The sequence below is a fragment of the Carya illinoinensis genome, chromosome 9, assembly GCF_018687715.1.
Source record: "Carya illinoinensis cultivar Pawnee chromosome 9, C.illinoinensisPawnee_v1, whole genome shotgun sequence".
In the NCBI taxonomy this organism is placed as follows: Eukaryota; Viridiplantae; Streptophyta; class Magnoliopsida; order Fagales; family Juglandaceae; genus Carya; species Carya illinoinensis.
Genome location: NC_056760.1, coordinates 23,943,145 through 23,956,573, shown reverse-complemented (window position 1 = coordinate 23,956,573; position 13,429 = coordinate 23,943,145). Strand labels below are relative to the sequence as shown.

The following is a 13,429-nucleotide window of genomic DNA, read 5'->3' as shown; positions in this document are numbered from 1 at the left end:
CAGATAACAAGAGGACAATTCTCCTTATTGCTGGGGTGCCTGCAACAGGTTCCTTTGAGAAGTACCTTGGTCTTCCTTTAATTGTGGGGAGAGCCAAAACAACAACATTCCATGGTCTTATTGACAAAGTGTGGTCTCGGATCACAAATTGGAAGACTCATAGTTTATCTGCAGCTGGAAAGGAAGTCTTGCTCAAGTCAGTCCTTCAGGCCATCCCTACATATGCCATGGGCATTTTTCTGTTCCCTCAATCCATCACCAATAGGCTGGACCAGTTATTAAGGAAGTTTTGGTGGGGCTTCAATGAGGATCGATCAAAAATTCAATGGGTGAAATGGAGCATCCTAAACAAGTCCAAGACTTAAGGGGGGCTGGGTTTTAGAAACTTTGGCAACTTCAATCTTGCCTTACTAGCAAAGCAAGTTTGGAAAGTCCTTACAAACCCTGAGTCTCTCCCTGCCCTCATACTAAAAGAGAAGTATTTCCCTCATAGCTCTATCATGGAAGCAAAGCTGGGAAGCAGACCCTCTCTAGCTTGGAGGAGCATGCAAGCTAGCCTAAAACTGTTAAGGGCAGGCCTGTCTTGGAGAATTGGTAATGGTCTTCAGGTGAAAATTTGGGAAGACAAATGGCTTCCAAGGCCCCATTTTCTGATCCCTCCCTCCAATCTGAATGATACAGCCGCTGTCACATGGGTTTCTGAACTAATAAACCCAGTTCTCAGGTGTTGGGATGAGTCTCTATTAACAAAATGGTTCCCTCAGTCCATGGTGGACATCATTAAAGAGATCCCCATCAGCCTGGGTCAGAGAGGAGACTGCATGATATGGGAAGGCACTAATAATGGGATATTCACAGTGAAAAGTGCCTACAACCTACATAGGGAACTACTAGCAAATGAAGGAGGTGGCTCTTCAATGGTCCAAACACAATCGGATTCTTGGAAGGTTATGTGGAAGTTGCAGGTGCCAAATATTGTCAGAATGTTCCTGTGGAGGGCATGTAATGACTCATTACCCACATTCAAAAACTTGCAAAAGAGGAAAATTACAGAGGATAAGATGTGCCCCATTTGTCATCTAGAGGAGGAATCTGTCACGCATGTACTGTGGATTTGTGGAGTAGCCCAAGATGTATGGTGTCAAGCTAGTAGGCAGCTACAAAAACTCTCATTGGAGGGCTCCCAATTTGAATCCATCTGGGGCCAACTATATAGGAAATTGCCTAAACCAACACTGGAGGAAGCAGGGATGATATTAAGGCTTATATGGTCTAGAAGGAATGATTATGTGCACGGGAAAGAACTTAGACACCCTAAGGAAATCATTAACAAGGTTCATGAAAACCTGCAGTGTTTTAAGGAAAGCAACTCCAAGGTCCTGACTGCAGCATTGCCTGCTTGTCCTCAAAGCCCCCAAAGATGGAAGAAACCCCCTGAGGGTCGGTACAAAGTGAACTGGGATGCTGCTGTCAATACCTCAAAGAACTTAATAGGGATCGGGGCTATAATCAGGGACTACAATGGATTGGTTCTTGGCACACTAAGAGCTAGAAGAAATCTTAGAATCTCCCCATACACTGCTGAGGCATATGCCATGATGGTAGCTGTCCTTTTTTACAAAGAAGCTGGATTCCCCAAGATTATCCTTGAGGGTGACTCAAAACAGGTGGTTGAAAGGCTACAAGGCTCCTTGGAGGACTGGACTTCAGGAGGCTTAATCATAGAAGATACCAAAGAAGTACTCAAATCCTTCATGTATTGGAGTGTTTGTCATACTAAAACGGATGCTAATATGGCTGCTCATATGCTAGCCAAGGGTGCCCTTTTAAGTGAATCCGATCTTTATGATCTAGAGGAGATACCTATTTGTATTAAGCAAGTAGTATAAGTGGAATACTTGTAATCTGTTTGCTAATGCAATAAAGATATCTTGTTTCAAAAAAAAAAAAAAAAGAATTGTTCATGTATAGCTTATGCATATGATGCTGGCATTGGTTGTATGTCATGGACTAGAGACTTAATTGACTCACAGCAATTCTCCATTGGCGGAGTAGATCTTTATGTTCGTTTGGCTGATTCAGAACTTGGTGGGCTGTTTTTATTTTCTTTCAAATTTATATTATGATTTAATTCATCGATTATTGTCCCCTCAAGTTGTCTAGTTACTTATTTTTATGGGCGCTGTGTAAGAAAACAAAGTCCCAATTAATTCTGGGACTGCACATGCCATTTTCCGTAAGTGTACTTCTGATAATTTAAAGGGAAGTTCGCTGCCTAGTCCAATAGTCCCTAGAACTTGAGCCAACCCTAGGGGTATTTTAGAAAACAAATAAAATTTGTATTAATTCAACCCAAACCCACGTCACCCATTTAATCCTTGTAAATTTATTTAATAAGAAAAAGAGAAAAGAAATAGTAGTTATTCTATATATATATATGTCTTGTTTTAGATGAATTAGTTTGATGTTTTTTTTTTTACCTGATTTACAGATAGAAAAGGGGTTGAGGTGAAGGTAGTCATAGCAATTACAATGACCATTGGAACGTTATTTGTTGCCATATGCACTTTCACATTATGGCGGTGTATGGCTAAACGGAAAGGTAAAATTCATGCTCCAATTAGCTAGTGGACTAAGAAATGTTGGCATATATTTACGTTTTCTTAAATTTATTTTTTATTTATTTAATTTTTAATTTTTTTAGCATATATTTACGTATAGATTAATTAACATAGATTTACATATAAATACTAAGTATTACATACGTTCTAAAGTACTAGGAAATAAAAGGAAAGCGAAGGAAACACTATCGTTCAACATTGAGCAAGTATGTGCAAAATTTTCAGGTGAAAGCAAGCCTGAGGATGGCATCAACCAAGTTAAACTCTTGGAGCTACCTATATTTAGTTTTGAGGACCTATCAAGTGCAACAAACAACTTTCATCAATCTAACAAGCTTGGGCAGGGTGGATTTGGTCCTGTATACAGGGTAATGGTTAATTCTCTTGCAGAGGTTCATGATCGCCTAATTATTTTGATATATAGTAATTAATGGATTTTTGCTTGTTCATAGGGAAAATTGTTACAAGGACAAGAAATTGCAGTAAAAAGACTTTCAAGGGCCTCTGGACAAGGGCTAGAAGAATTTATGAATGAGGTGGTTGTCATTTCTAAACTTCAACACCGTAATCTCGTTAGACTCCTTGGCGGGTGCGTTGAAGGAGAAGAAAATTTGTTGATCTATGAATACATGCCAAACAAAAGCTTAGATGTATTTCTTTTTGGTTAGTTCATTCTGATGCCTTTGTGTTAATAACTTTGCATATGATGATAATCTAGAGTTATATAAATCAAATGAAAAAATGGAATGATATTCTTTTCTTATGACTTCCTCAAAATTACTTTATTTTCACATATGCATGTATATCATAAATCTTCTAATCTGCATTCTTCTATGTTTTGGTTAAATTCATTAGATCCAAGCAAACAAGAACTACTAGATTGGAGACAACGCTTCCAAATTATCGAAGGTATTGGTCGAGGTTTACTCTACCTCCATCGGGATTCCAAATTAAGAATTATCCATAGAGATTTAAAGGCAAGTAACATATTGTTGGATGAAGATCTAAATCCAAAGATATCAAATTTTGGTATGGCCCGAATATTTGGAGGCAATGAAGACCAGGCCAATACTAATAGGGTTGTCGGAACATAGTATGTACCTTTTGTCTTAGTTCAATTAGATACTAAAGCTAATGTATCTTTTATTTTATTTTATTTTTGAAGTATGACAAAACTTGCATTTGTTTAATTGTTGAAATATAGTGGCTATATGTCACCTGAATATGCAATGGAAGGAAGATTTTCAGAAAAATCAGATATTTTCAGCTTTGGTGTGTTGTTACTGGAGATAGTGAGTGGAAGAAGGAACAACAGTTTTTATCATGATGAGAAGGCCATGAGCCTTGTAGAAATTGTTATGCCATGATGTTATTGGATAACACTAAGTTGGATGGATAAGTCGTATATTGAACTCATAGTTGTTAGAAGATGTGAGAATTTGAGCCCAAAATATTTAATTAAGTGGTATTGAAAACACAATATATCACGACCTCGGTTGAAGATCACTCCAAAGGTATTTTGTTCTCTCCACATTATCAAACAAATTTCAATCATGTTTTCATGTTTCTAGGTATGGAAAATGTGGAACGCCAACAAAATTGCGGCCTTGGTAGACCCCGTGATATCTGAGCCATGCAATGAAATGGAGATCTTGAGATGCATACATGTTGGGCTATTGTGTGTTCAAGATTTTGCTAAAGATAGGCCAACTGTATCTATTGCAATTTCCATGCTTAAAAGTGAGATTGTTGATCTGCCTCGTCCAAAGCAACCTGCATTCACTGCAACTCAGATTGCCACAGATACAGCTTCTCAAAGCAAACAAAGTGGGTGCTCTATAAACAATGTCAGCGTTACAATGCTAATTCAGGGTCGGTAGCTATTAGCTGGTAGCATGCAAGTATTGATCTAATTGAAACAACTGCCATCTATCAACATGTTTGGATTTTCGAGATAAGATATTTTATTTGAAGTAAAGAAGGATATTCCTTTCTTGATCTGCCTTGCGAACCTTGCTTAGGAGCATCATAAATTTGGATATTTATGGTAGAAAAGCACACCTTCGAAACATTGTGTAAATGGCTTTTCAAGCTAATTCTCTATCAGTCTAAGTTTTTAATAGCTTATATATAATAGATTGTTCCCTTTCTTGCTTGAATTTTGATATTTCCTTTGTTTTTTCAATTTATTAAATGTTTACTTCCCATGTAGGTTGGACATAATTATTTTAAGATCATATGATCATTGAAAAATATGTTCATTTAAAAACTCTTGAAAAAATTACTGTTGAAAATTAGTTGTGGAAAAATATGGTCGTTGAGAAAATGACTGTAAAGAAAGATTAACTTTTGAAATATGATTCTCATGTTGGAAAGAAAATGGTAAAAAATAATAAAATGTAATATTTAATGAAAGTGAAGAGACTGAGTAGCCAAGTCCCTTTTTTTTGTTTTTTTCTTCTTTTTGGGTTAATTACATTTTGACCTTGAACTTTCACTCAATTCACAATGTGCCTCTGAAACAATTAATTGAATCAAAGTGGACCCTTGAACTTTCAAAACTTCCGAATCCCCCCCTTCTGTCTGCCTGAAGCGTTAAATCTAATAGAAATTCACTGCACGTGCTACTCATGTGCATAATATTCGCTGCAAAGATGTAATTTTCATCCAATTTATTATCATTAACCATATAAAGTATAAAATAATATATGCTATCAATTAATAATAAATAATAAACCATTAAATAATTTTTTTTATTAATTTATATATGGTTAATGAATATAAAATAATTTAATTGTGCACATAAATTATTCATACTTACTTGCAACTTAGGTATAAATTAATTTTATATATGGTTAATTATTAATGATTTATTATTAATTAATAGCATATGCTATTTTATATGATCAATGATAATAAATTTAATGAAAATTATATCTTTGCAGTGAATTTTCGTTAGATTTAACGCTGCTGGTAGATGGAAGGGGGGGATTGGGAAGTTTTGAAAGTTTGAGGGTCCACTTTGACGCAATTAGTAGTTTCGGAGGCACATTGTGAATCGAGTGAAAGTTTGAGGGGGAAAGTATAATTATCCCTTTCTTTTTTTAAATTTAAGAAATGACCTTTTGACTAGCTAAAATAAAGAATGATGCTAGAGATGTTCTAAACTATACTAATGATTGAGATGGTTCTCTCTCTCTTTAAAATACATAGACCCAGAATTTCCTTGTTTTCACTGGGCGGAGGGGGTTCGGAGCTTAGGCTCCGACCACCTCCTCCCCTAGCCAGCCCTAGTGGCTTTTACTTTTTATGCTTTTCCGTTTGTACTTTTTCTCCAATTTTTTCCTTAGCTTTTCCTCTTTAGCGCCGACCTTGCAGATCTCCTGCCTTCCGACAACCTCCGACCAACATGTGATGCCGTTTTAGCCTCTTCGGTCGCTGATCTTCATGTTTGCGAAAGAAAAATGCAATTCTGCTTGGCAGGTTCGACGCATGCACCACCCCTATTGTGCATGTTTTCCAAGCGCACTCGTGGCCCTATCAGCTTCAGAGGCCTCAGCTCCTAGCCTTCAGATTTGTTTGTCCGTTTACTTCCTTAATTGGCGCGTGTCTTACATGTGCCGCCACCGCCTATGTTGGGCTTTTGCCGATGACTCGACTTAGATTCCGACTACTACCCTATGTTATTACTTTCCCTAACCCGTAATTTTGTAAGAGGGATCGTGGACCTCTCCAAAAATCATCTCAAGACAATATGTGACAGTGGTGGTTCCATTGTTCACATTTTTGCGAACACCTTATTTCCTTCTTTTTATAAGACGGCTTCCTATTGTAGGACAGAGGTAGGGACCAAGAAATTGGTTCCAAATAAACCATTTTTTTTTCTTTTTTCTACCACTTTGCAGTGTTATCTATTGATTTTTGGGTGTTTGTTGGGGAACCCCACCTCCTCCTCATGTATCATCTTTTTAGTTTAATGAAGTTAAGTTCTTAGAAAAAAAATAAAAAACTATACTAATGATTAGGCCTGGGTTTGCCATCATAGCTTCAAATCATGTCCTCTTAACAAAGCTTAATGCTCGTGTTAATTCTTCTTGGTTACTATTAGAGGCCCTTGTCTCCCGTACAGGATACCACATTGTCTTCTTTAATGCGTCATGGCCTCCCCGAGCCATGCCTTAGCAACAGGTGGGTGGGTACAGCCACCTTCCATTCACTCTATCAGGGATAGGAGGTCCTACCGTGATCTTTGTCTATGTCCTATATCCAATCATTAAATGCGGTGAGGGCCTTGCCACAATGTTCGTCTACAGGGTAGCGTCATGGAAGGCAGTGTCATATCTTTCCACATCTACAAACTTCCCGTGTAGGTCCTTTTTTCTTTCTTATGCAACTCAGGAGCCGACGGTACAATTGATCACTGGGCCTCCTGGATAAGATTGGCCGAACTCGGGAGGGATGTAAATATCCCTTCCAATTACCGTACAAATTCCTACTACACTGTCACCGCTTGGAATCTTCTCCTGCTTGCCCCCATCTTTTCCCTTCTTTTTTTCATGACCCTTGATATTCTATTGGTTAATTAAGCTCGATGGGTGGGTCACTTGTTGTGTGCGGGTGTTCGCTTCCCCACGTCTAGGTTGCGTGTCATGGCTCGCTGCCATGTCCACTTGTGCAGCAGAAATCACAGGATCTACTCCCATTGTTCCACTTTTAGCAACACGTGTCGCCCTCTGGTTTGGGTAGCCCAGCTGGCGAGGGCACCTATTTAAACCCAAAGCACATCCCATTGTCTTCTTTGTTTCACACCTTCCTTATTCCCATTTCAACTTCTGAGCGTCTTTAGCTTTTGTGCTTCTCTACCCCATTTGTTCTTCAATCCTTCCCAGCCTTCTTCTTTTCTTCAATGGCACCCAAGAGCACTTCCCATTTTGCTCCTAGAGGTTCTTGCTCATCTTGCTCAAAGGGAGCTTAAAGGATCCCCCTACGGTTTCAAGGGGACTCCTAATATTTTGAGGGGTTTCACTGGTCCTGCAATGTTTCCCTAGCCAACCTAAGCTAGCTAAGGTCTTCTTACAGAGTGTCAGACTTTACTGTCTTAGAGATCCTAGTGGCAAGTTTAGGTATCATAGATTTGCAGGGTTTTGCCATGATGGTGGCACTATACCTTTTGATGTTTTCCAATGGTCTACAACTTCCGTTTTATTTTCCTATTTGAGACGTCTTGGACTATCTTCGATTGGCCTCATCGCAGCTCCACACTAATGTATGGCTGCTTTTGACATGCTACTACATCATCTAGCCATGGTCATGGGGGTCACTGGTGATGATTACCCATGCCTCACTAATAGGGAGTTCCTCTTTACCCACAGGGTGCAACGGCTTAGTAGCAATTTGTGCATCTTCCATTCTCAATCGAGATACAGGGTCGCTCGCTTGGAGATGCACTTCTCGTGTGTTAAGGACTAGTGCAAACGGTTCATCTTTGTGTTTGGTCATGATTGATTGTTTCCCACAAAGGAGGTTACCCGTCACAAATTTCCTATTGCCATCATGTAGGGAGTCGTGCCAAAGGATAGAGAGATTGGCATGACTTTGACTGAGCAGGAACAAGCCTAATTGAAGGTGGTCTACGTTTAGGTGGGCAGACACTAGGGGGAGATCCACACTAACGTTCTACTAACTTCTATCAATATTGATCAGTATCTGATGTCTTTGACCTAGCATCACTCTGGCAGTCGCATCTTGAAGAAGGCCCACACAGCTTGGATTGTAAGAGCCTCCCCAACATACTATTGGAGGGCAAAGGGAAGAAGCCTCATACTGAAGATAAGGCAGTCCCCAAGCCTTCAAGCTCTAGCAGCAGTAGTTTCGGATCGGCTAAGTTGCCTCCCTCAGTTTAGTCTTCTCAGTCCCATTCTCATCAAAGGCAGTGAAAACGTCTCAAGGTTAGCATAATACCTCAAGGCAGGGGGCATTGCTCGGCTCGTCCAACACCCTACTTCGTCACTGTCAACATTCCTTACTTTTACCCCACAGGGTAGTACTGGGCACTCGTTGAAGCCAAAGTTGCCACTTTCTACCATGCCGGGTGGTGTGGGGCCAGTAAGGATTCTTAGATGGGTAGGAAGAGCTGAAGATGACTTTCTTTCTAGCTTTCCTCGACCTTGCTTCCAAGGATTGTGTCTTCGTTCTTCTACTCTAGGAAGCCTTAGAGATGGTTCCCTCTCCGAGTGCCGACATTTATGCACATGTTGTTGATCTCAAGGTGGTGGTGAATGCTAAGGAGTAGACATCTCCAAGGATGGCCAAACCACATGGCTATCCTCTGGTCACCTCTTGGTCATCAATTTGAGTGAGGATAAGGTTTCTATCTCAGAGACCCCCTTTTTGTGTTTCCCTAGAGCTCAAGGTTTCTTCGTTGGAGGCCCTAAGGGGGTCTATTGGCTTAAACTAAGGAGTCGGAGTCGGGCTAGCAGCTAGGCGATTGTGTTTTCTTGAATGTCTAACGCAGTCAAGGGAGTGTTCCAGCCAGTCAAGAATAAGATGTTGCTAGAAATCCTTTGGGAGGTTTAGAGCTGGGGCCGTTGGATGATGTAGGCGTCCTAATGATTCCCAAGCAGATGCTGGCAATCATCTCGGTCAAAACTGAATAAAGTACTATAATTGATAGGGATGTTGAGGCCATACCAGAGTCCAATCTGATGAGTGATGTCAATGCCCAAAAGGCGGGGAAAGTTCACTAATGGTACTTGAGTAGGAGACCTTTGTTAGCCATGAGGATGAGCAGACGCCCAAGCAGGAGACTGTTGTTGGTTACAAGATCGAGGGGACACTCGAATTAGAGGTAGTAGCTTATGCTAGAGCCACAAGGGGATCCAGGCAGGCATCGGGCGGTGGTGCCATGGGCGGTGTTGAAGTGCCCCTAGAGTAGGCATTTGACAAGTTTGAGGCTCTACTACCCGGGTTCTTCCCTTGTCCCTCTGGCAGTTTGGGGCACGATGCACACCACAGGGGCTAGCGGAAGCGGGGTCCCACAAGCTAATTTTGGTTTTGATAGATCTCGAATTGAGGCCATTAGTAGGGAATCTGACAAACTCAAAGACTTCTTCGCCTGTGTAAGGTATTCTCATCGTCATCTATCGTTGTCTTTTGTATTTCCTTTTTCTGATTTGTGTTTCGCTATATCTAATCTTGTTTAGTTTTCCAGGGAGTAGACCAATTGGCCTAGGGAGTAGACGAGTTGGCTACCTTGATCGTGAACCAAAGGGGGAAATTGGAAGAGAAAGTCTGAGCCCTACGCTCGCTTGTCATCCTCGCTTGCCTGGAGGTTCATAAGGTGAATAGGGAGAGGGAGGAAGTCAAGAAAGCATTCAACTTGGTATACTCTAGCTAATTGAAACCATTGCGGTCCCTTGCCATCCTCACTCACCTGGAGTTTCGTAACATGAATAGGGAGAGGGAGGAAGTTGAGAAAGCATTCGACTTGGTATAGTCTAGCTGACAGAAGAAGAAGAAGAAGAGGAGAATAAGAAGACTGCAAAGCTTCACTGGGAGAGGGCCTTCCTTAAAGATGACTTAGCTAAATCTAGGGAAGATGCCAATCAACACCTCTTCAAGATCAAGATGGCCTTCCTCAAAGAGAAGAAGAAGATTCACCAGGAGAAGGCCTTCCTCAAAGATGACTTGACCAAATCTCAAGAAGAGGTCGATCAATGCCTCCTCGAGATCAAGATTTTGGAGGAGCATGACTACTTGTGTGACATGTGGGACCACAAAGAGCTTGAGCTGGAGGAACTCTGCAATTCATTCCACAATCTCTAGGGTGAGAAGGCGAGGTTGCTCAAGTTCTAGAAGAGCAAGTGTTCTCTCCATGATTCTTGCTGAGCTCCCATAGTTGGCTTCATAAAACATATATGGAACTCACCAACTTCTAGAAGTGCAAGTGTTCTACCCACGATTCTCAGGTGAAGCATATTGGGTCCTTGGAGTCTGAATTGGCTTCAATTAAGGATAAGTTTTAGTGATAGGATCTGTGGGTGGAGGTCCTAGAGTCCAACCTGGATACAGCCTTAGAAGATGCTCAAAAGAAGGAAGACGATAGGATGGTATTCATGCTTAAATGGGCATCCGCGCCAGCTATGCTACCTAGACTAGAGGGCTACATGTGTTGCCTAAAGTGGAACAAAAGGAACAAATCTCGTGATTTCCACTATGAGGGTGGATGTGTGAGTGAACTGTCTCTTGTAATCCAAACATGGGGAAGTGAATCGGCTTGGGTAACCCACCCATCAAGCATGACTAACCAACAAAATATTGTGGATATAAACAAAGGAAGGGAAAAGACTCGGGACAAGCAGGTTTAAATTTCCACCACTCACGTGCAGTGGGATTTGAGGGATAACTGGAAGGGATATTTACATCCCTTTGGGCCGGGCAAAGCTTATCCTAGAGGCCAAGTGATCAGCAGTATCATCGGCCCATGAGTTGCTTAAGGAAGATGAAGGCCCAGGGCCTACGTAAGAAATTGGTCAATATGGAAAGATAGGACGCCACCTGCCCTAACACTACCCTATAGACAGACGTCATGGCAGGGCCACGCCGCATTTGAGGATCGGATACATGACATTGATAGATATCACGACAAGACCTCCTGACACCTGTCCCTGACAGAGTGCACTAAAGGTGCTCGCATTGACCCATCTAGCACCAAGGCATGGCCTGAGGAGGCCATGCCACATCAAAGATGGCAACATGGTATCTCGTATGGGAGACAGGGGCCTCTGACATAGGATACAGAGTACAATCTCGACAAGTAGTATAAAAGTTAGGCATGAAGCTAGAATTCCAGATTTAGGCATAGGAGGTGATCCTTCCACCTCGAGTCTCTCATTGTCTTTTTGTTGCAAGTAATTGAGCCCAGTACTTGGTGGGCCAACCACTTTGTCAACAAGGATAGTTTAATCTTTCTAGAAAGGAAGTCTCCTAAAGTAGAATTGGCAGAAGGCCTAAAATGAATGAGTTTTGAACAATTAAAGATGCTTATCCTTTAAAAAAAGATAACTATTAAAGATGCTTACATAAATAGGGTGCTTCATCAAGAAATTGATTAAGTACAATAGCATATAGAACAATTATGGTTGACCTTATGAAAACTTGCCTTCTGAAATATGAACATCTGGTAGGATGCCGTTAATGTTTTGTTGACGCTAAAAGTAATGTAAGAAAAATGAAAAATCTATAACGAATAAAAAATGAAAATCCTCCCAAGCAACATAATCCTTAATGCAAAACATAAAAGTTCAACCAATCATTAGCACGTTCTGAGGGGAAATTATCATTCTTGCAGCACAAGAAGAGAAGATGCAATCCGTTCGACATGCCTTGTAAACACACTAAAATTGAGAGTCTCTTAGCAAGACGAGAGTGGTCAAATTTTACTAAGAATAAATTTGGCTAATTTTACTGACAATGACTATTAGCCAAATTTATTCTCAGTAAAGTATAGAGAACACAAGGTGAGTATCGAATTGAGCATTACATTATATTGTCACATGGCTCTAATCTAGTTCTTTCCAAAAGTGATTTATTTTCTAGGACTTGAAATCAACATGTTGAAGAGGAAGTTTTAGCATTCCTTGAGCCTTAACATTATGTGCTCAGGGCTCACAAAAATTTGTAGGCACGTAATAATAAGCTATTCATAAGCAAACCTCATCCCTAGAATAGATGATTTATTGTTGTCTAATCACTCCATAAACACACCAAAATATATAAATACTATATATTTCCATAATAATCCAGCTATTATATTTAAAAATATATTTTGTGATTGACCATTTCAGCTTAACAATTAAATTCAGCATGGTCTCTTATATCACTACTTTTATAGGTGAACATCAACAAAATTGAATTTACTAGATAGTATATTGAAAGGAATATATGTAACTAATCACATACAAAATTGCCCAAATTATTAGAGAAAATGAGAGAAAGAAGAGTTACCAAAGGTGCCAAAGACAATAGGCGAGGCTAGACAAAGCAGAGTTGCTCATCACGGGAACTATAGCACAGGGTCATCAATAGGCATGGACACCGTCCTGCTATGCTAAACAAATCAAAAATGTGTTATTGTTATATTCAATTATAAATGGAGAATAAAATGGAAAGAAACCATTTTGAATTGAGGGGACCCCGTAATAGCTACGAGGAAAATATTGAGGGGACCAACAAGTACTTCTAGTTTCCGAACCAAGAAAAGTAAAACAAAAAATCCTAAATATGTGACCATCCCAAAGTTGGTAAAAGAAAAAAAAAATCCAAAATCATATCAACATACTCAAAGATCTTAAATTTCATCTAAAAAAAGAACTAAATAGAGCTTGAGAGAAAGAGACAGTGGAGTAGGTATGGCTCACCAACAACAAGTGAAAGCAGAAACTAGGATAGAGAGTGATGACATGATGTCACTGGGTTAGATATCGAAAGACTTGGGGGAGAGAGAAATAAAGAAAGAGAGAGAGAGAGAGAGAGACTGAGACAGAGACTTATGGGCAGCCTTAGATAGGATGGCATGGCACAAACAATGGATGACAGAGAGTGACAACAGAAAACCCATTGTGTAGAGAGAGAGAGAGAGAGAGCTATCGCGGAGGCGGGTTCTATGCATTAGGGGAAGAATGAGAGGGAGAGGAACGGCACGGGGTGAAAGAGAAAGGTGAGGAAAAGGAGAAAGGGGCTATTAGGGTTTGACATCCTAGGGACAAAATGACGTGGTTTTATTAATGGACTAGAGTGCACTGAACACC

The 13,429-nt window shown here is 40.3% G+C and overlaps 1 protein-coding gene and 1 long non-coding RNA gene across 2 annotated transcripts; one reads left to right on the top strand and one right to left on the bottom strand.

The window, feature by feature from the left end:
* Positions 1-2,611: 2,611 nt before the first annotated feature.
* On the top strand, positions 2,612-3,416 carry LOC122276946 (G-type lectin S-receptor-like serine/threonine-protein kinase At1g11330). The gene is made up of 3 exons (XM_043086833.1): positions 2,612-2,645; positions 2,775-2,989; positions 3,074-3,416. Exons 1-3 carry the CDS (start codon positions 2,612-2,614, stop codon positions 3,287-3,289), a joined length of 465 nt encoding a protein of 154 aa, XP_042942767.1. The 3' UTR covers positions 3,290-3,416.
* Positions 3,417-4,051: 635 nt separating this feature from the next.
* LOC122276040 lies at positions 4,052-13,376 on the bottom strand. Its single transcript, XR_006228745.1, has 3 exons — positions 13,040-13,376; positions 12,627-12,729; positions 4,052-4,394 (listed from the first exon to the last, which is right to left on the bottom strand). It is a non-coding gene; the product is annotated as an uncharacterized LOC122276040 (long non-coding RNA).
* Between the last annotated feature and the right edge of the window lie 53 nt (positions 13,377-13,429).